The sequence below is a fragment of the Entelurus aequoreus genome, linkage group LG19, assembly GCF_033978785.1.
Source record: "Entelurus aequoreus isolate RoL-2023_Sb linkage group LG19, RoL_Eaeq_v1.1, whole genome shotgun sequence".
NCBI classification, from domain to species: Eukaryota; Metazoa; Chordata; class Actinopteri; order Syngnathiformes; family Syngnathidae; genus Entelurus; species Entelurus aequoreus.
The window spans coordinates 30286556-30314531 of record NC_084749.1 but is presented as its reverse complement, the minus strand read 5'-3'; the positions used below and the strand labels follow the sequence as shown (position 1 = coordinate 30314531).

The window sequence follows — 27976 nt, the reverse complement described above, 5'->3', positions numbered from 1 at the left end:
GCTGCTGGTTAGCGCCTTGCATGGCAGCTCCCGCCATCAGTGTGTGAATGTGTGTGTGAATGGGTAAATGTGGAAATAGTGTCAAAGCGCTTTGAGTACCTTGAAGGTAGAAAAGCGCTATACAAGTATAACCCATTTGTCATTTATTTATCATATACTTATCATGAATTGATTAACGTTGAAAAACTTATCCGGGTGTTACCATTTAGTGGTCAATTGTACGGAATATGTACTGTACTGTGCAACGTACTAATAAAAGTTTCAAAAACAGCATGTATATAAAATGTTTATGGAGGTGTTTTCTTAAGTGCTTTATAGGTAGAATACAGTGACTTCTATAGGCTCCATTGTAAGCGGACATTCGCTAACATTTCTTTTTAAGTTAGAGTGCATAAAAAAAGAAAAAACACATGTGTGCTTGTCTTACATAAGAATTGTGAATGATAGGCAAAATTCCAAAAAAGTGCTGTATCCAGCATCGTAACAACATTAATAAGTCAGAAAAGCGAAAATTATCGTATGTTCCCTTTAAAGAAAATTCCCCACCCTTGTACATAAATAGTCCTATGTACAGACAGAAGTGAATTTGAGAATCAAAAACACTTGAGTGCACACTTCTGACATTTGCAGTAATTTATGATGTGAGGAACAACTGTACAACTGTAACTACTTTTAACTTGAACAATATGTTAAAATAAATGACAGGGAGATCTAAAGATGGAGGACAAAAAAGTATGGAAGAAGAGAAAGTGTTCTTTGTCTGACGGTGGCAGAGTGGTGCAGTGGGGGGAATAAAGTGTGCTATTTTACCCTCTTTTTGACACAGCTGGGAGAAAATTAGGAGACATTTAAAGCATGTCAACATCCAGGCTGTGATGGCATTAATCTAACAGACAGAAAGGTCCATTATAAACACAGATTGGTGGCTATGTTCCATAAAGTGTTTAAAAGCCTCCATAGCATCTATTAACCTATAACCTCTTTAGAATTCCAAAGAATTGTGAAAATGCCGTAGTGATGGTACACGGTGTCTAAGACCTGAGTTATGAGCTGCGTCCGATGGGAGCTTACAGCTAAACACAAGTCATCACACCTGAGCGGGGCCAGGAATCAAAGAACAAGTCGCGGTCCTGAGTGTTAATGGTACCATCCTCCTCCCGCTCCTCTAACACTGTTTTTCTTTCACCCTCCCGCCGTTTCCATCGCTGCCCCCCCCCTGCAAATGAGGGAAGTGTGGCCAGGAACGAGGGCGAGAGAGAGCGGTGGTGGGGGACTTGGGGGTCTTACTTTGGCAGTCGAGACATTTCCCCCCTCGCTCTGTATTTGTTCAGGCTCTATGAAAACATGACCAATGCAGAGACGGAGGATGGAGACGAAGGGAAGAGAACGGTGATGAAAAGTGTTGCGGAAACGTACTCGTCCGTCTTTCGGTGGAAGATAACCGTTGACGTATTCATGAACAGCGGACTAGGCGGAAACTGAAGCCCATTTTGGACTTGATGGGGCCGAAGTAATAAAAATGAGGATGTGAGGCGTGACTGTAACGAATAGTTATGACTTTTTTGAGAAATAAAGTTCTTGGCTTCCAGACCAAGAGTTGAGTGAGAGTCATCATTACCGTTCTTTGTTTCTTGGCTTAGCCCAGTGGCTTCGTGAGGCCGCTATTTTCCAGCTAGACAACTAGTGGAGACTCCAAGTCTTTGCAGGGTCGGGCCAAGAAGCGGCCCACCGCATCATTCCACAAACATCACTTTTTACACTTCACTCTTTATGGAGGAATGTACAAACAAAACATAATGTGTTAATATGTGAGGGTTCAAGGGTCCTGTGGAAAGTTGATGTTTACCCCTGAAGTTAGTAGTCTACAACATGGGTGTCCAAACTACGGCCCGTGGGCCATGTGCAGCCTGCCAGCATCTTCATTTTGGCCCGGGAGACGGCTATTTGTGTTTTCATATCATATACGATATATGATCATACAAGAACAGCCACTAGTCTGATATCTGCAATTGTGTCGCCATCTAGTGGCCAACAAAATTAACTCAAGTGAGTGACTATCAAAAGTAGATCATGTACTTATATGACCCAATCCAAACAACCTTCCCTAGTCATGGTCCAGGAAAAGAAAATTCAACCAGCGCAAAAATTCAACAAACATGGTCACATATAACACAACCTGCTCATTGAACTTTGTGGATATTATATAAAAAATGTCCATCCATCCATCCATTTTCTTCCGCCAATCAGCAAAAAAAAAAATCTAAATTACACCTGTTTAAATCCATTACAAAGGTGATGGGAAAAATGTAAGACACTCTCTCCACACTCATCCATGTTTGGCACATTTTAGCTGCTTGATATTTCTAATTAAATAATAAACTTTAAGGAGGTTGTCACAAAAGTAAACAAAGTAGGAGTCGAATTTCCACATACTCCAATTATAATAATTATTAATCATATATCCATTATATTATTATAATAATATGTAATCATATATATATATTTATTTGTGTGTGTGTGTGTGTGTGTGTATATATACACACACACACACACACACACACACACACACACACACACACACACACACACACACACACACACACACACATATATATATATATATATATATATATATATATATATATATATATATATATATATATATATATATATATATATATATATATATATATATATATATATATATACATATAAGCGCATGGAGTGCCCGCAAATTTCAATCTGATATTAAGGATGGGTACTGGATCTGGAACTTTTATAACCAACCGAAGTCAGTTGGCACTACCGGCTACTGAAATCAAACAGTGCCATATTTCAATACCGTTGTTGCATGTGACGTCACATCCATTTGCAGACTCAGCACCGGCTCAAGCACTTGGCCGGAAAACCAGGAGTCAAGCACTCACTCAGTCGGACTGCCTTTAGGTAATGTTACAGTTTACCATGTCAACAAAACAAGAAATAGGCGTTAAAAAGTAATGCTCCACTTTAAAAAATGCACAAGCTCGATGCTTATTTACATTGTATTTGCTATTGACATGCTACCAATTAGAATTAGCGATTTTATGTTTTATTTTATAAGTCCAAATTTGGTATTGAAAGCTACAACTAAGATGCATGTTGTGTAATAAATACAATACTTACAGTTTAAACACTTTGTAGACTCAACCAAAGAAAAGACTGACTGACACATTCAACTTAATGGCAAAGACTACTTCTTTGCTAAGACAACACAACATAGTCTATACACTACTGCCATCTAACATCTTGGAATTGTAACTGCATGCAAAGTCTACTATATAATACAATAAAGAACAGTATTTGCAAATGAGACACAGAAGTGTAAGAACAAAACAGGTCAGTGTTAAATGCTATTAACTGTGTGTGTGTGTGTGTGTGTGTGTGTGTGTGTGTGTGTGTGTGTGTGTGTGTGTGTGTGTGTGTGTGTGTGTGTGTGTGTGCGTGTGTGTGTGTGTGTGTGACAGAGTGGCACATGACTGGTGGTAGGCGCGCCGCAACTGCCTGTTGGTTTGCTTGTCCTTTAGACTATGAGTATAGGAAGACGCATCTTTTTTAAACTGTATTCTAGGGAATAATACAGGTCAATATTCCATTAATACAATTCTAGATGGTCTAAAAATAACAATATGTAATGTTTGGATATGATGAGCCCAGGGACAGATCCACACTTTTTTTAAAACTGTCTTTAAATGTTTTTAATCTTGTAGCATGTCAGCTTTAAGTTTGCCTGTGGCTAAACTCAAAAACCTCACCCTCAAATCAACATGAACACATCAACTATTAAGACCAAACGCCACAAAAAGTATGTACTTAAGACCAACATGGAAGGGACGAAAAAGACCACAGAGATCAAAGCAACACCAAGGGGGATTTTACAGTTTCTAATAAGTCGGTAGTCATTTTTCCCAACATTCTGTCTTGCAGAAACAAACAGGATGCAATAAGTTTAAATTTTCTCAAAAAGCTTCTGCACCACATGTCTCTGATTTTTGACATCTGCCAAACAATTTTAAAGCCAATACGTTGTCTGTGACACAAATGATGATCAGCCCACCATCACTCCGGGTGCTGTCAAAGGAGAACCGTTTTCGTTTCAATCCATTCTCTCATGACGAGACTAAGGCGTTCATGCCAGTTTACCAAAACCATTTCCTTAAAGGGCTACTGAAAGCCACTACTACCAACCACGCAGTCTGATAGTTTGTATATCAATGATGAAATCTTAACATTGCAACACATGCCAATACAGCCGGGTTAACTTATAAAGTGCAATTTTAAAATTCCCGCCACACTTCCGGTTGAAAAACTCCTTTGGATATGATTTATGCGCGTGACGTCACAAAAGCAACGGAAGTGGTTGTACCCCATCGGACCCGATAGAAAAGCCTCTTGTTTTCTTTGACAAAATTCCACAGTATTCTGAATCTTTTGCAATTTGTTTAATGAACAATGGAGACTGCAAAGAAGAACGTTGTAGGTGGGATCGATCGGTGTCTTAGCGGCTAAGTACAATACTGTTAATATCCGTGATATTTGCATTAGTGTACTGTCTTTAAGGGTTTGGGGAACGCGCATGCGCGAGTGAGTTGGCGGAGAACTTGAGTGTGTGTGATCGTGACTTTTGGCTAACAGCAGCTCGTGTATGTGTGTGCGTTACTTTTTGAACTACAACCAGTTACCGCTTGTTAATAAAGCGATTGAGCAATTTGTTTAATGGACAATGGAGACTGCAAATAAGAAAGTTGGAGCCGGTGGAGCAGCGGACTACAGCAACACCAACACCAGGAGGTTGTGTTGTGTTTTGAGCAGGATAACAGACGCACTACGGTGAGTACAGCTTTGGCTTCCAAACATTTGATCGATTGCCCGTACGTGCGTGTCGATATGTGCATGTGACGTACGTAACTTTGGGGAAATATATGTTTCTTGCCGACTCTGATGGCGGCCGGGGTGTCGTCAAAAGCGTACAACGCCCGCCGCCGCATCTAAGTTAGCTACGCAGCTAGGTTAGCTTCTGTTTTTTTAGCTTCGCCAAGCGGAATATTATTAATCGTGTATTTACATGTTCATGGTTTAATAGTATTATTGATCTTCTGTCTATCCATCCAGTCAGGTTTTTTTTAATTTAGTTTCTATCTGCATTTGAGACTGATGCTATCGCGTTGGCTACGCAGCTAGGTTAGCTTCTGTTTTTTTAGCTTCGCCAAGCGGAATATTATTAATCGTGTATTTACATGTTCATGGTTTAATAGTATTATTGGTCTTCTGTCTATCCATCCAGTCAGGTTTTTTTAAAATTTAGTTTCTATCTGCATTTGAGACTGGCGCTATCGCGTTAGCTACGCAGCTAGGTTAGCTTCTGTTTTTTTAGCTTCGCCAAGCGGAATATTATTAATCGTGTATTTACATGTTCATGGTTTAATAGTATTATTGATCTTCTGTCTATCCATCCAGTCAGGTTTTTTTTTATTTAGTTTCTATCTGCATTTGAGACTGATGCTATCGCGTTGGCTACGCAGCTAGGTTAGCTTCTGTTTTTTTTAGCTTCGCCAAGCGGAATATTATTAATCGTGTATTTACATGTTCATGGTTTAATAGTATTATTGGTCTTCTGTCTATCCATCCAGTCAGGTTTTTTAAAAATTTAGTTTCTATCTGCATTTCAGACTGCTGCTATCAAGTTGGCTACGTAGCTAGGTTAGCTTCTATTTTTTTAGCTTCGCAAAGCTGAATTATTAATCGTGTATTTACATGTTCAGTCACTGTGAATGTCCATTTCGCGTTCTCGACTCTCATTTTCAAGAGGATATAGTATCTAAAATGGTTTAAAATACAAATCTGTGATCCACAATAGAAAAATGAGAGAGTGTGGAATCCAATGAGCCAGCTTGTACCTAAGTTACGGTCAGAGCGAAAAAAGATACGTCCATCACTGCCTTTCAAGTCATTCACTGTAACGTTCCTCATCTATGAATCTTTCATCCTCGCTCAAATTAATGGTGTAATCATCACTTTCTCGGTCCGAATCTCTCTCACTCCATTGTAAACAACGGGAATTGTGAGCAGCACTACCGCTTGTGACGTCACGCTACTTCCGGTACAGGCAAGGCTTTTTTTTTATCAGCGAGCAAAAGTTGCGAACTTTATCGTCGATTTTCTCTACTAAATCCTTTCAGCAAAAATATGGCAATATCGCGAAATGATCAAGTATGACACATAGAATGGATCTGCTATTCCCGTTTAAATAAAAAAAAAATAATTTCATAGGCCTTTAAAGATCGACAGTCCTAAATACATCTTAAGTTTGCCCAGTATTTTTGTGGTCACGTTCACACATTACAATTTTTCTGAAAGGTTTTCTGATACTATAATATTTTTGTTAGACATATCCCATATCACTGCACCTACATTTACTGTACAGTATATGAAACATTTTCTTTGGACTGAACTGATTCCTTGTCTAACGTAGTTCACAGGGCAAAACTTCATTTCTACAACGTTGCCTTATGTACATTACTAGCCTGAACTTTTGTGTGTGAGTAAGCCAGCGGCCACGCCTCCACCCACAGAGACAAAGAGAGTGAATGACTGAAAAGACGGTTCACTCCATTTTTTTGAGCAGCAGAGCAGATCTTAATGAAACTTTTAGGAAATGTTAGAATTTGATCTTAATTAGATCTTGGGCCTGATCCGAAATAATTTCTACTATGTTACCTTATGTTTGCATTACGAGCCTGAACTTCTCTGACTGTGTATGCTAGCAACCCCGCCTCCATCCACGGAGACAAACACAGTGCAGCTTGTTTTTAGGTGACAGACGAAGAAAACAAACAGGCACGACAATGGCAATTTCATTTATATTATTATTATAAATATTATTTAATTAAGAATTATTATTAATTAATCAATAATTAATTACCTAAGGTCAGGGGTGACCATTACGTCGATCGCTGGCAGCCGGTTGATCGCGGAGGGTGTGTCAGTCGACCGCCAGCCAGGCATTGAAAAAATAGACCTAAAAATTAGCCATCATAAATCTTCACTATGACATCACTTTCGTCACTTGATTGACATTCAAGGCACCCGAGGATCTTGTGAAATGATGATGGCTGCTGCCAGCTCAGTGTGAAGGAAAAAAAGACCGTCAGGAAGGTGAGAAACAGTTTTTATATCAACCGTACCTCCCGTCAAAAGCCTAAAGACTGACCGCACAGTTCCTGTCTTCACAATAAAAGTGCTGCTCCATCCTGCCTGCGCTAACAAAATAAGAGTCTCCGAAAGCTAGAGCAAACACGCTAGCAAGCCACGGAGTTTGCCGTCAATGTATTTCTTGTAAAGTGTATAAAAAGGAGTATGGAAGTTGGACAAACAAGATGCCAAAACCAACCACTTCAATGTGGTATTGGACAGAAAGGAGGAATTTTTTTCTCCTCCACAATGTAAAATCGAAAATGTGGAAGTTATCAGCACTACTGTGAATCTTGTCTGATTCCAATCAATGCAAGTCATCAGAATCAGGTAATACACCAACTTATATTCTTGTCTTATCTTCACTCGTATACAAAACATTCTAACTTGGATTGTTTCCCTGGCTTCGAGACTCTCCCGAAGGACAGTGCCGCGAAGACACAACAAACTCCCTTCTTGTCTCTCATGGACCTGTTGTTGTTGACTTTGGACGAGCGACTGCACGACATCAAGGCCGTGGAACAGAGACACACTGCAGGCTTACACACAAACATGCATCCACAAAAATATACGCCACACACATACATACCCCACCACGCCCAATACAACGCCCTCGACGCAAATCCCATAGGGCTGATGAATGGATGGTCAGCGCCTGACAGCTGCAGCCTACAACCATGACCCCGCACTCCCTTCCCTCTGTTGCTAGATATCTGGAGATGTATGTTGTAATATGTATATGTGCTTTGCTATGGAGGTATTTTCCCACTCCAGACTGGGCCCCCTTAGGAGCCCAGTCTAGATTGTATTTTTTTACTCATCCTTCCCCAGCGTTTTACCTTTTTCCCATCTTTTATGGGGCGCCTTGTGGCGACCCATCAGCGTTCCTGTTCTGTAACCCTGTACACTGTTTGTTTGTCTAATCTTGAACAGGTTTGTGCTGAAAACAAAGTTTTGTTGTAATTGTGCAATGACAATAAAGACTTATGTTATCCTATCCTAAAGGAATCTATGTGTTAAACATGCATGTATTTTGTACACCGTCAACATGTGAACAAAAACAGCTAAATAAATAAATATATGTATATATACAGTATATATATATATATATATATATATATATATATATATATATATATATATATATATATACATATATATATATATATATATGATGTAGATCACCTCGACTTGGTCATTTAAAAAGTAGCTCGCCTGCTGAAAAAGTATGGGCCTTAGATTATGGGGTTTGTTTGTCCATCTGTCTGTTAGTTAGCAACATATTTTGATTAAACTTTATTGAAATCTCCGTAATGGGTAAAGAAACAAATGATTGGATGATCTGGATCACTGTCAAGCTCTGTGCTCTCTGAGCCATTTTCTAGTTCATTATACAATCAGATCAATGTGCAGGACACTTTGCTTAGTTAACTTTGTCATGCATTTATATATATATATATACTATCTCTTGGGGGACACAAATGGCACCGTTTTGGCAGATTGGCCCTTATACTGTTCTATTTTGTATTTTGGGTATTACTAATCTGTTTGTTACACGGCATGGCGCGGTTGGGAGAGTGGCCGTGCCAGCAACCTGAGGGTTCCTGGTTCAATCCCCAGCTTCTATTCACGTCCGTTGTGTCCTTGAGCAAGACACTTCACCCTTGCTCCTGATGGGTCGTGGTTAGCACCTTCCATGGCAGCTCCCGCCATCAGTGTGTGAATGTGTGTGTGAATGGGTAAATGTGGAAATACTGTCAAAGCGCTTTGAGTACCTTGAAGGTAGAAAAGCGTAGTATAACCCATTTATAAATGGGTTACACTTGATTCACATTGGCAGATATTTGATTCCAATTTTATGATCAAAGCTTGATTACGATTTTAGGATATCTCACTCGGTGGTTTTCCCCCTTATTTTGTTTATATTGCCATTACACATATCCAAACCAAATCCAGCTCTATAATTCGCATACATGCTTCAGAATCAACATCATCTACCAGCCCCAACATAAGATTAGCGAAGTACGAACTTTTGCATAGTACGCATTGGACAAATGAACCTTTGCAAAGTACCAAGTAATGTAAACCATGTGAGGTGCTGATGCTCAAACCAGAAGGCATTTAGGGCTCAATGAAACTCTTTTGTTTAGCCACAAAAAGTGGCACCAATAAAATAAAAATGGTATAATGTGAATGGTTACTCAATGTGTATACTGTGTGGTGTTTTTATGGGGCCAACTACACAATGAGTAACATACTGTGTGTCTTTAACGAGATTAAGCAAAATGTTAAAGTCTGGCATCACTGGCAAAATTCAATACCCAGGCATAATTTAATCTTCACATAGACGTGAACGATTCCAGGAGATACAACTACTGAATGAAAACAATGGAGTACAATTAGCTAAAATGACATCAAAAAACTTACGTTGGTCGTCCCGGTAAAGGGGGAGGCAGCGGACCTGGAAAGGAAGACAATGACATAATTTAACAGGACAAATGTTATCATAAACAAATTTGTCTGTGTGCTAGCTGCCAGCTACAAGCAAGAATAGGCAAAGGGTTGTAACGTGAATCCAGGAAAAACTGAAGCAAGAAAAGAAGTTAAATCATACCAAGAGGTTTAAACTCTACTTGTAAAATGTTTTCGGAATGTCATTCAGTGTTTTTGTAAATCTTGCCAAGCACTTCTGGACTGCTGATCTGCCACTGGCACTTCTTTCATACGTTTCTTACCAAATTTGACGAACAGTACGCCTGTTGTGGACACCGTGCCCTGGGTGTTGGTAGCGACACACTGGAAGTAGCCAGTGTCCGTGGTGTCCAGGTTGCGGATACGGAGACGCGACCCGTATGGCGTCGAACGGTAAGAGACCCTCCGTGGCTCCTGCACCACGGGTGCGTCGTTTTTCAGCCAGCGCACAGTCGGCGGCGGGTTGCCGGACACGCGGCAAAACAGCTCGGCTGTCTGGCCCAGAGATGTGGTTATGTTGTTCATAGGAGTCTCAAGACGGATGAAAAACGACCCTGGAAGACAGGAATGCAAAACATATCGAGGAATTGAATGTGACAAATAGTTTTGAACAATAGGAGAAGGAAACAACAGCTAAGTCACCCTTGTGTGGTGTTCGAGTCTGTGTGACCCGTTTTCAATTTTTATTAAAAGAAAAATTATACAATTATTTAATTTTTCAAACTGAAACTCACTGACTTTGGCTCATTTTCTGTGAATAACATATATCAGAATACATACTTAATGACCACTCACCATACACCCCCCCTACACATTTCTATGACATACAGTATAAGATGACCGCTGGACCTGGGGCAAATAGAAGTGTGGAAATTGATGTTCTGTGTACCACACACACACACACACACACACACACACACACACACACACACACACACACACACACACACACACACACACACACACACACACACACACACACACACACACACACACACACACACACACACACACACACACACACACACACACCAGTGTTTTCCCCACATTCATTTATTTGTGGCGGCCCGCCACGAAAGAATTAAGGCCGCCACAAAAATTTGTATTTTTATTTATATTTTTGTCCTGTCTAGCTTCTCAGGCAAATCATATAGTTGATGTAGATGCCCATATCAGCTGTTCAGATTTACTTTACAAAAGAGAAGTGTAGGATCAAGATTTTTGGAGCTCTTTGTTCAGTGGATCAGATGTTTGATGAAGCTTTGTGTCTATCTACCACCACTACTGTTTTCTGTTTATTTGTTACTGACTGGCAGGACACCTCTGCCTCTGTTTCACTTTATGTTGCTGGTAAATAATATGGTTGTAGTAGTAGGCTAAAGTTAAATTATTTAGTATGCACTAATTAAAGGGGCAGAGCTTTAAGAGACATTTTCGCTTTTATATTTTTATAAGATATATTTTCTGTAAGAACCACAATTAATAAATATATTTCAGTGAATAACTTATTGTTCAAATCTGTATATAAATATGTTCATAAAGTGTTGTAATTATATTGTAAAATGGATGGATGGATGGATGGATGGATAGATGGATGGACGTTTAAAACAAAACTGTTATTATTAATTAGTAAGTATACATTTTTTGAGCCTTTTTAGAGAAAATCATATCATTGTAGTAAATTATGCAAATCACTCGATGATGTCATGGTGACCACGCCCATAGTCACGCCACCACCACCACAGGTATCTTGGCAGTTTATGGGAAACACTGTACACACACACACACACACACACACACACACACACACACACACACACACACACACACACACACACACACACACACACACACACACACACACACACACACACACACACACACACACACACACACACACACACACACACACACACAGCAGGCCTAGACAGGAGAAGGACAGAGTGTAGGTACACAGAACATCAAGAGGTCAAATGTGCGAGAAAAAGAGAGCAGACAGTGTTGACAAACAATGTTGCAACCTTGTGTGGGAACCGCAGGTGCAGAAACACAAAAGAAGAATCCCTGTGGGATGCAGAAACTGGCAGAGAAATTGTCTGCCAAAAATCAAACACTTTTATGTTAAAATACTGAACAGATGTTTACCTTATCCCAATAAACATCTGATGTTTACCTTATCCCAATAAACATCTGTTCAGTATTTTAACATAAAAGTGTTTGATTGTGAGGCATTAAAAGCCACAAAATGCAACGGGTCCATCAGACCCACAAACGCTGGCTGAGTAACAACAATATGAACATTACACAAGGGTTAATAACCATGATATCAGACATGTCTTAAACAACACCGACCCGTACTCTAAATTTGTATTTTAAATTGACATGGTCGTATATGACAAAATGGAGTCCTGTCGCCAGTGCATTTGGTGTAGTCGTTGTGTTTTAAGCGTGAAAAAGGTTGTGTGAACAATGTCAAATATACGTCACTAGGGGGTCATTGACTAAACAATTAGTCAACTCATTGGATTCAATCGGCTTTTAAATTCAGCTTGATATATTTTTAGGTATGTGGAGTAAAGATGAATATTTTGTTCATAAATATTTATTTTTACTGTAACTGTGCTGCTCATTAGGCTGTTACAAAAATAAAATAAATAACTATTAACCTTATGTACATTTTAAAGCAAAGACAGGCTAAGTGTAAATCAAAACAAAGTATCACATTTGTATGCAAACAATGGACAGTAAAAATAGCATCAAAGCTATCTAGTTTCCTCAAAAAGTTGAAGTTCCTAAGGATTAAAGCACCTGAATTGATATAGACAAAGTTTAGCTGGTGGACTTTGGCTAAAATGATGGTTAAATCAATGTTTTGTCAACCTTGTCTATCTGTTGTTAGCTAGCAAGCTAACAAGCTAACACGCTTACAGAGGAGAGTCAAGGAGCAAGTCCTCCAGATGTCCGACAAGTCTCCCCTTTAGGACGTACTCCGCTTTGTAAACTGAGCAAGTTAATCATGTCTGACGTGTTTAGGGTGAAATGTTCCCATACTTTCTATGTTTTTACTCACAGTGTTGTTGCCAGAGGCAACTGCCATTTTTCTCTTTCTGCCGGTCGCGCTCACCCCCGCATGCTCATTTTTGTCAAGAAAAACACGAGCAATGACGTCACTGAATATTGTGGATAAATCAATGTGTCAGCAACCAATTTTATTTGAGATTTTTGTTGACACATTGTTGCATCCCTTTAATGCCACAGGGTGGATACCGGGAAAGCGGAGTCTCTCGGGAAAATCTGGAGGGTTGGCAAGTCCCTAATTGATACAGTAGAAGCTTGATTTTTACAAGCCCTCATTGTACGAACATTTCGATTTACTATCAATAGACCCCTGCAACCCCGAAAGGGACAAGCGGTAGAAAATGGATAGATGGATGGATGGAGACCAAATTAAGGGCGTCTGTAAATGAAGACAGTTCAGCCAGTTGTTGCTTTGGCTTTGTTATTAAATAAAAAGTTGATACATAACCCATTAGTTTTGATATACAGTACTGTATGCTCATGTATATTGTGTTCAATGTAGTGTTGTCCCAATACCAAAATTATTTTGATACTTTTTGGTACTTTTCTAAATAAAGGGGACCACAAAAAATTGCATTATTGGCTTTATTTGAACAAACAAATCTTACAGTACATTAAACATTTCAAGTTTGTCCTTAAATAAAATAGTGAACAACTTGTCTTTTATTAGTAAGTAAGCAAGCAAAGACTCCTAATTTAGCTGATTAAGTATGCAGTAACATATTGTGTCATTTTCCATTGTATTATTTTGTCAACATTATTAAGGACAAGTGATAGAAAATGAATTATTAATCTACTTGTTCATTTACTGTTAATATTTGCTTACTTTCTTTTTTAACATGTTCTAGCTACACTTCTGTTAAAATGTAATAATCACTTATTCTTCTGTTGCTAGATACTTTACATTAGTTTTGGATGATACCACAAATTTGGGTATCAATCCGATACCAAGTAGTTACAGGATCATACATTGGTCATATTTAAAGCCCTCATGTGTCCAGGGACATATTTCCTGAGTTTATAAACACAATATACATTTTAAAAAAACGAAAGAAGATGTTGTGATGCCAAAAAATATCGACATAATCATAGTAGTATCGAACAGATACCAGTGACGTGCAGTCAGGGGAGGCAGGTGAGGCGGGGCCTCACGTGCCATCATGGAAAGAAAAAAAATGTAAAAAGTAAAAAAAAAAATTAAATTGTTACATGTATCCAGTGATTATACTATAAAGTTATTTTCCATTTAACTTCACAAGTTTTAGATTATTTTTATTAAAAATCGCTGAATTTTCACATTTGCCGTTCAAATACTGAGAAGAGACTTGCGGTGATCACCAGCCAGTTGAGGCACGTCACTGAGTTGAGCCTCACCATGGATTGCGCAATGACTCGGCTAACTGCTGGCCTGCTGTGCAGTGAGACCGTATTGCTATATGAACTATATTATACATTTCCATAGTTTAGTTAGCTGAGGTATATAATGTACAGTGTATTTTGTCAACAACTTTATGTGTGTAACGTATTTCTTGTGCTGAGCAATCATAAAACGGCTGCAAAAGACGCACTGTTTGAGGCTCGCAGTAATCCCGCCTCCTGGTGGTAGAGGGCGCTAGTGATCCCAGAGATAATTCTTGCGACTACTTGGCTGCAGAAGAAGTGACAACAAGCAGCAACAGTTGGCAGCGATCGTTTATTTTTTCCTCTTGCCTGGACTATTGACATGGAGGATTACATATCTAAAATAAAACCGTTTTCTAAACTGGACTTTCAATCGAAGCAGGAGGTAATACTTAAAGGAAGCTCTCCATTGAGACAGAGAGACTTTTAAAACTGAAGAAAGATAAGGAAGACTTCTATAAACAAGTTATCGATGCTTTTGTTCAAAAGGAGCTGCGCATGGACTTCATTTATAAGTAAAGGTAAGACCATAATAACGTTTTTTTTTTAATTAAATGTGCTTTTTTGTGTGCTACAGTTTGTATGTGTAAAGTTAAAGTTAAAGTACCAATGATTGTCACACACACACTAGGTGTGGTGAAATTTGTCCTCTGCATTTGACCCATCCCCTTGCTCACCCCCTAGGAGGTGAGGGTAGCAGTGGGCAGCAGCGGCGCCGCACCCAGGAATAATTTTTGGTGATTTAACCCCCAATTCCAACCCTTGATGCTGAGTGCCAAGCAGGGAAGAATGCTGGTATGAGCTTTTAAACATAACCCTTTAACTGCTGCCAAATCAAATGGTGAATAAGATACTCTTTAGGGTTCATATGTTTGTAAATCTGACTGTGATGAAGTCAGTGCCTCACCAGCCATGAACCTCACCGCACGTCACTGCCAGATACGCTCCTGTACTTGGTATCATTACAGTGGATGTTAAGTGTAGATCCACCAATGGCGTTTGTTTACATTTTGACGCCGGTGAGCTACGGTGTGTAGTGAAGCATGTTTAGCTATTCCTCGTCCTGCAGGGATGATACTTGTAAGAAACTTACTTTATTTGTCGCCATGGAGACAAGGATTAGTGATTTAGAAGTAGCTAAAACACTGCCGACATCGGCTGGACTTTAGCCACTAGCTAGCTATCCATGTCTTAAAGCACCTCTTCCGGTGGACGTTTCAGTGTTATAGCTTCACCTTTACCGTTAGTTTTTAAGCCAAAATGTGTTCATTCTGTGACGACCGGGTCGCATCGTGATGCGAGGTTTGTTCTCCCAGGATGCAAACGGACTTTGGACACAGCGCACAGGTAGGAAATTATTTATTTTAAAAATAAATCAGACGGGAACAAAGAAAAACGTGCTCATAGCACGGAAGGCAAAACTAAAGGGGCTAGCGTGGGAGCTAGCAAGTCAAAGGGCCAAGCGTGGAAGTTAGCAGGTACAGAGCAGGAATCAAAAACTGTTGTCGACTGTTGCAAAAAGCAAATTAGCAAGCCAGACCGAGTGAGGCCAGGGCATAGACTAAATAGCCCTCTGATTAGTGCCCGGGCAACAGGTAAGCGTCCCGAACACTTACCAGGGGCAGGTGAGTGCAATCTGCCGTCATGGCAACTGAAACAAACAAACTCAAGAGGTGCTGAAAACACAAGTGACTCGAAAACGTAAACAGACTATGATCCGGGCAGCGGATCATAACACATTCTCCCTTTTCTGTCTACACACTGTGTCTGCTTGTAAGTACTTCGTGATTGTGCACTGCAGAACATGCTTGTTTGCTCGTAAACCAGCAATGACACGACGTGACAATGACAGGGGTGTGGGGGGGTGGCGGACCTGTACTTTTCAGAGGCGGTATAGTACCGAATATGATTCATTAGTATCGCGGTACTATACTAATACCGGTATACCGTACAAACCTAATTCAATGTGTATAAACTTTTGCTAAATTATAATAAAGATAATGATAAAGACTTTTGTCGAGGCTGAAAGCCATTATTCATGTTTACATTGTTTTTTATGGAGAAATTTGAACCTTGTTTAAGAACCATTTAAGTTTGTAAACTGTTATTTGTTTGTGTAGAAGTACAGAACTTTTGAGTTGGAAGCAGTTTGTGGATAGGAGTCTGTCTGGTTTACATACAATAAGTTATGAAGTTGGATTGACTTGAAATTGGATTTGGAAGCTAAAAAAATGGTACACTTGCCTGTAAAATTGGTTGAAAAACATGGCGACCATAATGCAAAACACTTCTGCAGGGGCAAAGCTACGAACTTAGCAACTCATTGACTATTTGACTCATACACATTTTTAAAAATAAATGTATCACATTCATCAGAGCCCCCAGTGATGCACTGCGTGACACTGAGGGGTAAAACAAACAATTTCAAGGACCACCACTTACTTTCCTTGCGGTGTCCTGTCGAAAACAACAAAGAGAGCCACCTAAGAGCTTAACGTGCAGGACAAACATTGGTTTAGAAAAAAAACAAAAAAACATTGGAAACTTCCCTCAACCCCCAAACCGACCTTAAGCAAGCAAAAATGCTTCTGGTTTCACACATGGGCCAACACAAATACCGAAGAAAAAGTATGTACAGGGGAGTCTCAGATAGTCAAACCTCAGTGGCTGCATAGGTTGATATTAATATGCAAGTAAAATCCCAATCCCAATTTTACTTGCAATATAATTAGCGAGGTCATGTATACACTAGATATTTAATAAAAATGGTAGTCATGAGTACTCCTTGATATCAAAGACAGACCTTTCCAACTTGATATGGATTTTTTAAAGCAGTGTCAGGAGGCACACTTAAGCACATAAAACAACCTCAGAGGAATGGTGCTGTCTTCAAGGACTAGTTTCACTGCGTGTACAGTCCCTTAAACAGTCATTTATCAAGGATTATTTGAGTCATTTTGAGGGAAAAGTAGAATTATCCAACTACCGTAATTTCAGGACTATAAATCACAACTTTTTTCAATGCTTTGAACTCTGCGACTTGTTCTTTCCATCCTTACACTTTCCATCACTGTAACTGAGCTACTGTGTTGAACAATTTCCCTTGTGGATCATTAAAGTTTGTCTAAGTCTAAGTCTAAGTCCAAGTCTCAGTACAATTTGGGTTTTTACAGGTTCTCAAGCTTCCAATGCCGCCAATGAATTTTGCCTTGTCACATAAGACTAGTAAAATTGGCAAATTGAGTCACGATGGACCAATGAAATTGTTGAGATTAAATTAAATACTACACTCACACAATCATTGAGTCAGCCATTTAACACGTTATGGACTCACTCTCGTCATGGAGAAGACACGACAAAATGCATACGATGCTGCTTTCAAGTTAAAGGCAATCGACCTGGTTATCAAAAAGGAAACCGGTTTCCAAAGGCTGGATTGCTGTGTGTGAGGAAGACGGCACAATCTCAGAGGCCAATTTGCCACAAGACGAAAAGTGAAAGTGAGGCTGAGAAAATGTCGGACAAAGCAATTTTGAGACTTTTAATATCCGACACCAAAGAAGACGACTTCAAGAGATTCAGAGTGCAGGAGGAGGAGGAAGAGGATCAAGACAGCACTTGGTAGCAATGTGAACATGGACACAATTCATCTGATTAAAAGTCTGTCCGGAATCAACGTGATTCATATAAACATGTTATTCGGAATATTCTGACCCGATCACACACGTTGGGACCAAAATGTCGATTTGATCGAGACATGTGGTTTATGCTGATAGTCATTCAGATTGGAGCGCATGAAAACACTTTTTCCGAAGTTTGTGTTAAATTTATCTTTGACGTTAGCTAGTTGGTGGAGGTGGGACTAAATGTAATAGTCTCGGAATGAAGCGATTGTCTTGCTGCTGTCTCCTCCCATTCAACATGTACAGACGTAGTGTTATATACTGTTCAGTTTATTGCTCTAAAAACGAGACTAGCAAAAACAAAAGTATGGTCTGGAGTTTCATGTGTCGATGTAACAATAAAAGAAGGGATCCGGTTGTCGTCTCAACAAGCTGTTTTATTCATGACATTACAGCTACCTCAAGTGCTAACTGCTAGCCTCAGGCACGTACACAGGACATGCGGCAACCCGTACATATCACAATATAAAAGGCACAAAACAGCTCCATTTAAAAAAAAAAAGAGGTAAAACAAAAGTAGTGAACAGAGAGAAAAACGTATAAATAAATAGCGTGACAACGTCGGACAAGCAGAACTGCACACAGCTATGTTTGTTTACAGTGGAAATAACTGCTTCTTCTTAAGCACCTGCAGTGAGCAAACTTGTCCAAACGATGGCGCCATAGCACAAACAATAACACACCTTTCCGTGTACGGCATGGGTGTCAAACTCTGGCCGTGTAATTTCACTTGGCCCTTGAGGCGATATCAAATTAACACTAGAGCTGGCCCGCCGATTATATACAGCGGCGGTGCCGCGGGACACCGCATTCACCGCTAATTGTCATACTTGCCAACCCTCCCGGGAGACTCTCATATTTCAGTGCATCTCCCGAAAACGTAACGTCCCCTTTTCGTCCAGTCCAACGAGTGCTGACCCAGTCAAATAATATGTGCGGCTCTGGCACGCACCCACATGTGAATGCAACGCATACTTGATCTTCATTGATACAGGTTACACTCAGGGTGCCAGTATAAAAAACTTTAATACTGTTAGAAATATACGCCACACTGTGAATCCACACCAAACAAGAATGACAAACACATTTCAGGAGAACATCCGCACTGTAACACAACAGAACAAATACCCAGAACCCTTTGCAGCACTAACTCTTCCGGGACGCTACAAGGTGTGTGTGTGTGTGGGGGGGGGGGGGGGGGGGGGGGGCATTGGTGGCAGCGGGGGGTGTATATTGTAGCGTCCCGGAAGAGTTAGTGCTGCAAAGGATTCTGGGTATTTGTTCTGTTGTGTTTATGTTGTGTTAAGGTGCAGATGTTCTCCCAAAATGTGTTTGTCATTCTTGTTTGGTGTGGATTCACAGTGTGGCGCATATTTGTAACAGTGTTAGAAAAGAGGCATTCAATTTTTATTGAAATTGTATTTGATATGCCATTGATATTTTTTTATTATTAATATTATTTGAAACTGGATTTTGCATGTCACTATAAAGTTATATAAGCCTTGCTTGTTCAATACTCAATGCAAAACTTGTTTGGGTCCCATTTAAAAGGTTAATTTGTTCAACCTTGGCCCGCGGCTTTGTTCAGTTTTAAATTTTGGCCCACTCTATTTGAGTTTGACACCCCTGGTGTACGGTATGTGCTGTGCATTACAAAGTAAAGTATTCCGATGGAAGGTGTGATGCATTAGAATGCACGTATAATCGGCTCATTTTTTTCAGGGTCCATGTACACAATAACCTTTTAATCCGAATTATGATCATATGAAATAACTATTGCCCATGTACACAGGCAGTGTCTTATTAAATTTGTCACTGAACACTAGCGCCTGTGTAAATATTTAATGTTTCAAAACCTGCAGCTTAAAAACTAGAGATGTCCGATAATGGCTTTTTTGCCGATATCCGATATTCCAATATTGTCCAACTCTTAATTACCGATTCCGATATCAACCGATACCGATATATACAGTCGTGGAATTAGCACATTATTATTCGTAATTTTGTTGTGATGCCCCGCTGGATGCATTAAACAATGTAACGAGGTTTTCCAAAATAAATCAACTCAAGTTATGGAAAAAAATGCCAACATGGCACTGCCATATTTATTATTGAAGTCACAAAGTGCATTATTTTTTTTAACATGCCTCAAAACAGCAGCTTGGAATTTGGTACATGCTCTCCCTGAGAGAGCATGAGGATGTTGAGATGTGCGGGGTTGGGGGTGGGTATATTGTAGCATCCTGGAAGAGTTAGTGCTGCAAGGGGTTCTGGGTATTTGTTCTGTTGTGTTTATGTTGTGTTACGGTGCGGATGTTCTTCCGAAATGTGTTTGTCATTCTTGTTTGGTGTGGGTTCACAGTGTGGTGCATATTTGTAACAGTGTTAAAGTTGTTTATACGGTAACCCTCAGTGTGACCTGTATGGCTGTTGACCAAGTATGCTTTGCATTCACATGTGTGTGTGAAAAGCCGTAGATATTATGTGATTGGGCCGGCACCAAAGGCAGTGCCTTTAAGGTTTATTGGCGCTCTGTACTTCTCCCTACGTCCGTGTACACAGCGGCGTTTTAAAAAGTCATAAATTTTACTTTTTGAAATCGATACCGATCATTTTTAAAGCCTTTATCGGCCGATAATATCGGCAGTCTGATATTATCGGACAGCTCTACTAAAAACGTGTTCAGCCTATAGATGTACAAAATGTAATTTGTTTAAAAATTACGTGGGTGCGACTTATATTTAGGTGCGCTCTATAGTCCGGAAATGAGGGAAACTAGCTATTTACAGACAATCTTGTTCTTGGTAGTTGGCTGTGAGAGGGTAGAATGAGAGGAAAATGTACCTCAGACAATTTATTTGATTGTACTGTACAGTAAAGTGTGACAATATATAAAAATATTGCGATATTTGAACTTGCAATAAGATAACTGGATTGTTCCTCTCGCCATGAACTGTTGTATTTTTCCCTATGGTAAATTGTATAATGTTCTATAACTAAAAATGTATCTGCCATATTAGATCACACATGTAACACCAAGTCTCACGATGCCTTCAAACAACCACACTGTAAGGGACATTTATTTTGCTCCTCGCATGAAGCAAAGAAGGAGAAACCAAGGCGCTACAATATGCAAAGATGCAAAACATAAGCTATAGTGTGTACTTTTTTCTTTGTTTTTGTTTCAACCATATTGCAGCATCGAAATGATAATGCGATGGATGGATATTATCGTATTGCATTTAGAAGTACTCTTAGATCCCCAGCCCTACTGTACAGTACTGTACTGAGATCCATTTGGATTTAGAGATTTTTTAAGTGTAGAATACATGTCAAATTATTATTTTAAACAGTTTTAACAGTCCTTGATTTCACAAACTGGGCTAAAATGGAAGAACATTTTTGTGAAAGGGAGTAATTGTTGCTATAAATGTTATTATCAAAGCAATCTTCATTAGAGCATGTTTGCAACAATTTGGCATCAAAGACCCTAAACCCTGACCTCAACCCCATCAAAACCACTTTTGTGGACCAGCAGGCCCTCTTTCAGGTCAGTGACCTCTGACCTCTCAAGGTTCTTCTGGTTGAATACCAACAGACAATAAACAATACCACAGACATGATACAACATTTTTCAGTTCCAGTCTCTCCCAATAACATAATACTCCCTAAAAATATAGTTCGAAAATTTACGCACGTGTATAGGAACTAAAAATATTTTTTTCTTTGCCTTTGACATTACATACCTTAGTAAACATTAACAATTGGATTATCATTATTTTTCTCAAGCTGCTGCACCTCAATTGAAGTCCTCTAGCACTTCTATGAGAAGGACCGGCTTACACTTTGAAAAACAGTAACGTAAACGTTCCCTGTTCGTTTGTCCTGGAATTCGGCGGATCCATCAAAATAGTGACAATATTGACACCGAGAGTAGTACAGTATCAAATCGATACTAGCGTGATGAGATTGATAATTTTCAGTGCTCTTCATTTATTTTAATTTTTTTCATTTATTTATTTATTTCAGGCAATGACATAAAAAAGTACAAAGTTGACAACACATAATAATATAAATTAATATAGTGCAGGTAATGTACAGTATGTAATGCATTATTGTCCAGTTTTGCCTGAAAGGGAGTATGAAGAAGATAATTTATTTAATCCCACCCCCAGTTCTCCGTTCCGCGATTATTCACATATAACTGTTACTTTGTTCAACTATTATAATACAGATGTTGTATCATAGTGGCATTACCACAGGTAACAACAATTATTACACTGTAACAATAATTTGTATCAAAAGTGTAGGAATAATGAATATACCAACAATATATTTATTGTTGTAATGTTCATATTGTTGATGTTGTTGTATTTATATCAAGGCTGTCAGCGTTAACGCGATTATAACGTGTGAACAGAGATTTTCATTAACTTAAAAAGAGACCAATTTTTTAAAGCTTTTCAGGTGGAATTCTTTCCCATTCTTGCTTGATGTACAGCTTAAGTTGTTCAACATTTCAGAGTCTTCGTTGTCGTATTTTACGCTTCATAATACGGCACACTTTTTCAATGGGAGACAGGTCTGGACTACAGGCAGGCCAGTCTAGTGCCTGCACTCTTTTACTACGAAGCCACACTGTTGTAACACGTGGCTTGGCATTGTCTTGCTGAAATAAGCAGGGGCGTCCATAATAACGTTGCTTGGATGGCAACATATGTTGCTCCAAAACCTGTATGTACCTTTCAGCTTTAATGGTGCCTTCACGAATGTGTAAGTTACCCATGTCTTGGGCACTAATACACCCCCATACCATCACAGATGCTGGCCTTTGAACTTAGCGCCTATAACAGTCCGTATGGCTCTTTTCCTCTTTGGTCTGAAGGACACGACGCCTACAGTTTCCAAAAACTATTTGAAATGTGGACGCGTCAGACCACAGAACACTTTTCCATTTTGCATCAGTCCATCCTAGATGAACTCGGGCCCAGCGAAGCCGGCGGCGTTTCTGGGTGTTGTTGATAAATGGCTTTCGAGTTTTAACTTAAACTTACAGATGTAGCGACAAATTGTAGTTACTGACAGTGGTTTTCTGAAGTGTTCCTGAGCCCATGTGATGATATCCTTTACACACTGATGTCGGGATCGACGGTCACAGGCATTCAATATTGGTTTTGGGCCTTGCTGCTTACGTGCAGTGATTTCTCTAAACCTTTTGATGACATTTCGGACCGTAGATGGTGAAATCCCTAAATTCCTTGCAATAGCTTGTTGGGAAATGTTGTTCTTGAACTGTTTGACGATTTGCTCATGCATTTGTTGACAAAGTGGTGACCTTCGCCCCATCCTTGTTTGTGAATGACTGAGCATTTCATGGAAGCTGCTTTTATACCTAATCATGGCACCCACCTGTTCCCAATTTGCCTGTTTGATGAGCATTTCTCAATTTTATGAGTCTTTTTTGCCACTTGTGCCAGTTTTTTTGAAACATGTTGCAGGCATCAAATTCCAAATGAGCTAATATTTGCAAAAAATTATAAAGTTTTCCAGTTCAAACGTCAAGCATCTTGTCTTTGCAGTCTATTCAATTGAATATAGGTTCAAAAGGATTTGCAAATCACTGTATTCTGTTTTTATTTACGATTTACACAACGTGCCAACTTCACTGGTTTTGGGTTTTGTAGATGCACTGCAGGACTGCTTCTAAAAATCCCATAAAAAGTAGTACATGTCTCCTGCATTTTTGAAAACATAGCAAAACGCAGCAGGTACAAGTGCAGTAAATGAGTGTATTCGTGGTGATACACACATAACAATTCTCATTTAAATAAGGCTGTCTGCATCACTTTGCAATTGCACACGCAGTCTTAGTAAATCGCACGCAACATGTTCACTAATAGTACACGCTATTCAATTTTTTTGCACACGCTGTTTAGCGTGTGGTGTTTGGATCTTAGTGAATCAGGCGCTCAGTGAAAATGACGAGGCTTTTTTCATTGCTTTACTATACAGCGTGCAACCTTCCCAATTGCTCACAGCCACATGGAGACAACCATGCAACCTGCTCATTGGGAGTAATTATGGGGTAAGTTTCTTGCTCAAGGACACTCTGACACTCGTTCCGGAAAGCCACAATTACACAGACTTTGACAAAAAAGACCAGAAACAGGCTCAAGTGTCGTCTATTTGGTTTAACACGCTCTCTAAATGGATATTCAAGGCAGAATGAGATGATACAATAATACTTTTTGTAATAGTTTGTATGTAATACAAAGCCTGCAGATCCGAACATTAGCTGTTATTGTAACCGCAGTTCGTTTATTCTATGTTTCTGCATTCTTAACCTCTTTACTTTGCCAATGTAATCCTTTGACTGGGATTATAATAATGTTCATTATGAGTAGGAATGTTCATTTGGAAGGCAAAACGATGTTCTGTGGCAAAGCAAGCATTTGGTTGCTTTTATTTTTGCAAATTTATCAAAGATGGCAAATATTAACAAATATTAACATTATCATGCTTGCATGATAACTCGGGCTGCAAAAAACGATTATTTTGATAGTCAATTAGTCAACAATTATCTTAATGATTAGTCGACTAATCAGATAATAAAGAGTACACATATTTACTGGCTCTAATATTTCCATCAACTTCTAAATTCAGCTTAAGTTATTTTAGGCATGTGCCTACTAACAACAAAGATGACCAATTCATTCATAAATGATTATTTATACTGTAGCTGCTTGTTCAGCTGTTACAAAAATTAAAATGACTAATAAAATGTTGTCCATTTAAAAGAAAGGAAAGGCAAAGTGCTAAAAAAAACAAACAATGAACCTTGTTTATGTATTTAAAAAACAGTTAAAACAGCAGCAATGAAAACAAACAACAAAACACAAAATCTAACTTCCTCAAAAAGAAAAGCATTTTGTGATGTTTAAAAAGCTGCACACTGGTATATTGATTATTGATTAACTCTTGGCAGTTTTAACACTCTAATAGACTCAATGAGTAGAATTCTATCTTTGATTAATTCTTAATATGTTGCCTATTTAAAAGACTGTATGTTTAATCTTATGATACCTCCGCATTGGTGCTTGTCTGTCTCTCTCCGTGTGTGTGTGTGTGTGTGTGTGTGTGTGTGTGTGTGTGTGTGTGTGTGTGTGTGGGGGGGGGGTTCATGCGCTGTTCGTGTGTGTTAAAGTGCCTTTTTTTACGGTATTTCAAATTGACGGTGCTTTACAACGTACTTGAATTAATATAGACAACATTCAGCAGGCTGACTTTGGCTAAAATGATAGTTAAAGTTATTTATCAGACAACTTAATCTCACTGTTGTTAGCCAGCTAACAAGGTAGAAGCTCACATTCTTACCAAGGTTGAGACCGTATCATGTCTCCGCTTTAAATGCTCGCGTATCACAGATGTATTGCCATAAAAACAAGGTTTACTTTGCAAAATGAGCAAGGTATTCATGTTTTTAAGAAGAATAAGAGGAAACATCGTCAAACTTTACAGGTTAGCAGTGGCGTTGTTTTTGCGAGTGATCCACTTCTGCCGGGAAAAACACAAGTGATGACGTCACGTCTAATGTCGACAAATATATGTAATTGTCTCCGACAAATTTTATTTCTAATTGTTGCAAGTCTAAAAAAAACATCACACAAAAAGTTGTAAGTAGAGATGTCCGATAATATCAGCCGATAAATGCTTTAAAATGTAATATCGGAAATTATAAATATATCGTTTTTTTTATTATCTATCGTTTTTTTTGTTGTTGTTGTTGTTGTTTTTTTTATTTTTTATTAAATCAACATAAAAAACAAGATACACTTACAATTAGTGCACCAACCCAAAAAACCTCCCTCCCCCATTTACACTCATTCACACAAAAGGGTTGTTTCTTTCTGTTATTAATATTCTGGTTCCTACATTATATATCAATATATATCAATACAGTCTGCAGGGATACAGTCCGTAAGCACACATGATTGTGCGTGCTGCTGGTCCACTAACAGTACTAACCTTAAACAGTTAATTTTACTAATTTTCATTAATTACTAGTTTCTATGCAACTGTTTTTATATTGTTTTACTTTCTTTTTTATTCAATTATTTATTATTTATCTTATTTTATGAATTTTTAAAAAAAGGACCTTATCTTCACCATTCCTGGTTGTCCAAATTAGGCATAATAATGTGTTAATTCCACGACTATATATATCGGTATCGGTTGATATCGGTATGGGTAATTAAGAGTTGGACAATATCGGAATATCGGTAAAAAGCCATTATCGGACATCCGTGGTTGTAAGGCAAAACAGTGAAATGTCGTAACGTGGAAAAGTTCATAACGCAAACTGTTAAAGCGCGAAACTTTGTGACGTGAAACGTCATAACATGAAACATCGGACCACAAAACGTCATATTACAAAACATTGTAACAAAATGTCGGAGGCTGAAACATCGTATCGCAAAATGTAAAGTGAAACGCTGTAACGCAGAACGCCATAACTAAAATTTTGTAATGCAAGAACCACCTATCATCAGGACTCCTCATCCTCCTATCCGGGAAATCGCAAAAAGCCGCTGCCTGACCATGGCTCAGAAAATCTGTAGAGACTCCTCCCACCCCCACCAAGGACTGTTTTCACTGCTGGACTCTAGAAAAAGGTTCCGCAGCCTCCGTTACAGAACCTCCAGGTTCTGTAACAGCTTCTTCCCTCAGACCATAAGACTCTTGAACGCATCATAATAATCCCCTCAAATTTTTTAACGGCCCCACGACACATTCTAAAAATACGATGAAAAAAAACAAAAAAAACATAAAAAGTGGTATAAAAGAGCAAACAGGTGAAATGTAACAAGAAAATGTTGCATTATTTATTCTAATAACACTAAGCTGCCATGCAGGCTGTTTCTTTCTTTAAAAAATAATAATAAATCAAAATCAATGTCATTATGAATTATTGACCTATTCAAGGGTCCATTTACTTCACATTAAATATTCCACTTTGAGATATTTTGGGGGGAAAATGTTGCATATTTTTTGGTTGCCATTTAAAAAACAAAGTTTTTTAAAGAAGGGCCTAAAACGAACAAACAAAAAACATAAACAACAATCAAATTTATAATTGACGGATAGATCTGAAGTTGATCTTGAGACTATTGTGGTAAAAGTAAAAAAAAATGTTGGATTTATTTTTTTAAACTTTACTGAGCAGTACCCTTTTGGATCCCCAATAATTTTAGTGGGACTTTTTTTAAATTTTTTATGTGTCATTGGTCAAAAAAATAATGAATTAAAATTAATGTTGTTATGAGTTATTGACCTTTTTAAGACTCCAATTATTATATAATCTCAAATATTCCACTTTAAAATTTTATTGGGGGAAATTATTGCATATTTTGTGTTTTTTTCCATAAAAAAACACGGTTTTCCTGGACAAAAAGAGCATACGACTTAAATCTTTAAAAGCGTTGTATTGACAGATAGACCTAATGTTGATCTAGAGATTTAAACCTTGAATAATAATAATAATACTAAATAATGACACAGATGTAATATTTTTTTTGACCAAAACCTTTTGGGGTCCCTGGGATCAAGTCTGAGTGGAGGCCTAAATGTATCTTTTTTACACATATATTGTATTGGTTTTTAAAATAAAAAATATCAAAATGGCCCCCGCTTGCTTTGATTTTTCAGTGTGCGGCCCTCAGTGGAAAAAGTTTGGACACCCCTGCCTTAAACGCTACAAAAGTCATCGCCATTGTCAAATCAACAAGAGGGTCACACAAAATGAGCAACTTTCTTAGTCATCATTTTATCAGTAGAGCTGATTTAAACGGTCTTTGCAGCGGCGTGCCTGTGCACGTCAATCGTTGACAATGAAGCAGTAGAAAGCATTAAAAAAAAAGCAAGTATAAACTTAACTAAATCCGCAATGTTAAAAGGACAAAGAGGAAAATGTCCGGCTCGTTTCTTTGCAACAGAGCCGATCTGTATGCAATTGTCCTGTGGTGAGTGTTGTGGTATTCGGCCCGAGGATCACTGTCAAAATCAAACCCTTTCCCTTTCTTGTGGCAGGCGTCTAAATGGTGCCCTGTCATCAA

At 38.7% G+C, this 27976-nt stretch overlaps 1 protein-coding gene across 2 annotated transcripts in view; it reads right to left on the bottom strand.

Annotated features, from left to right (window-relative positions):
* ror1 (receptor tyrosine kinase-like orphan receptor 1) overlaps window positions 1-27976 on the bottom strand; it is a 313481-nt gene that overhangs the window by 57168 nt on the left and 228337 nt on the right. Inside the window, exons 1-3 of one of the 2 annotated variants that reach the window (XM_062028261.1) lie at window positions 12773-12798; window positions 9966-10256; window positions 9658-9691 (exon numbers count right to left, since the gene is read on the bottom strand). In XM_062028261.1, coding sequence (XP_061884245.1) covers window positions 9658-9691; window positions 9966-10227 — 296 coding nt within the window. In that variant the 5' untranslated portion in view covers window positions 10228-10256; window positions 12773-12798. Of the gene's footprint in view, window positions 1-9657; window positions 9692-9965; window positions 10257-12772; window positions 12799-27976 lie in introns of those variants that run through there. The other variant, XM_062028260.1, reaches the window with a different exon arrangement.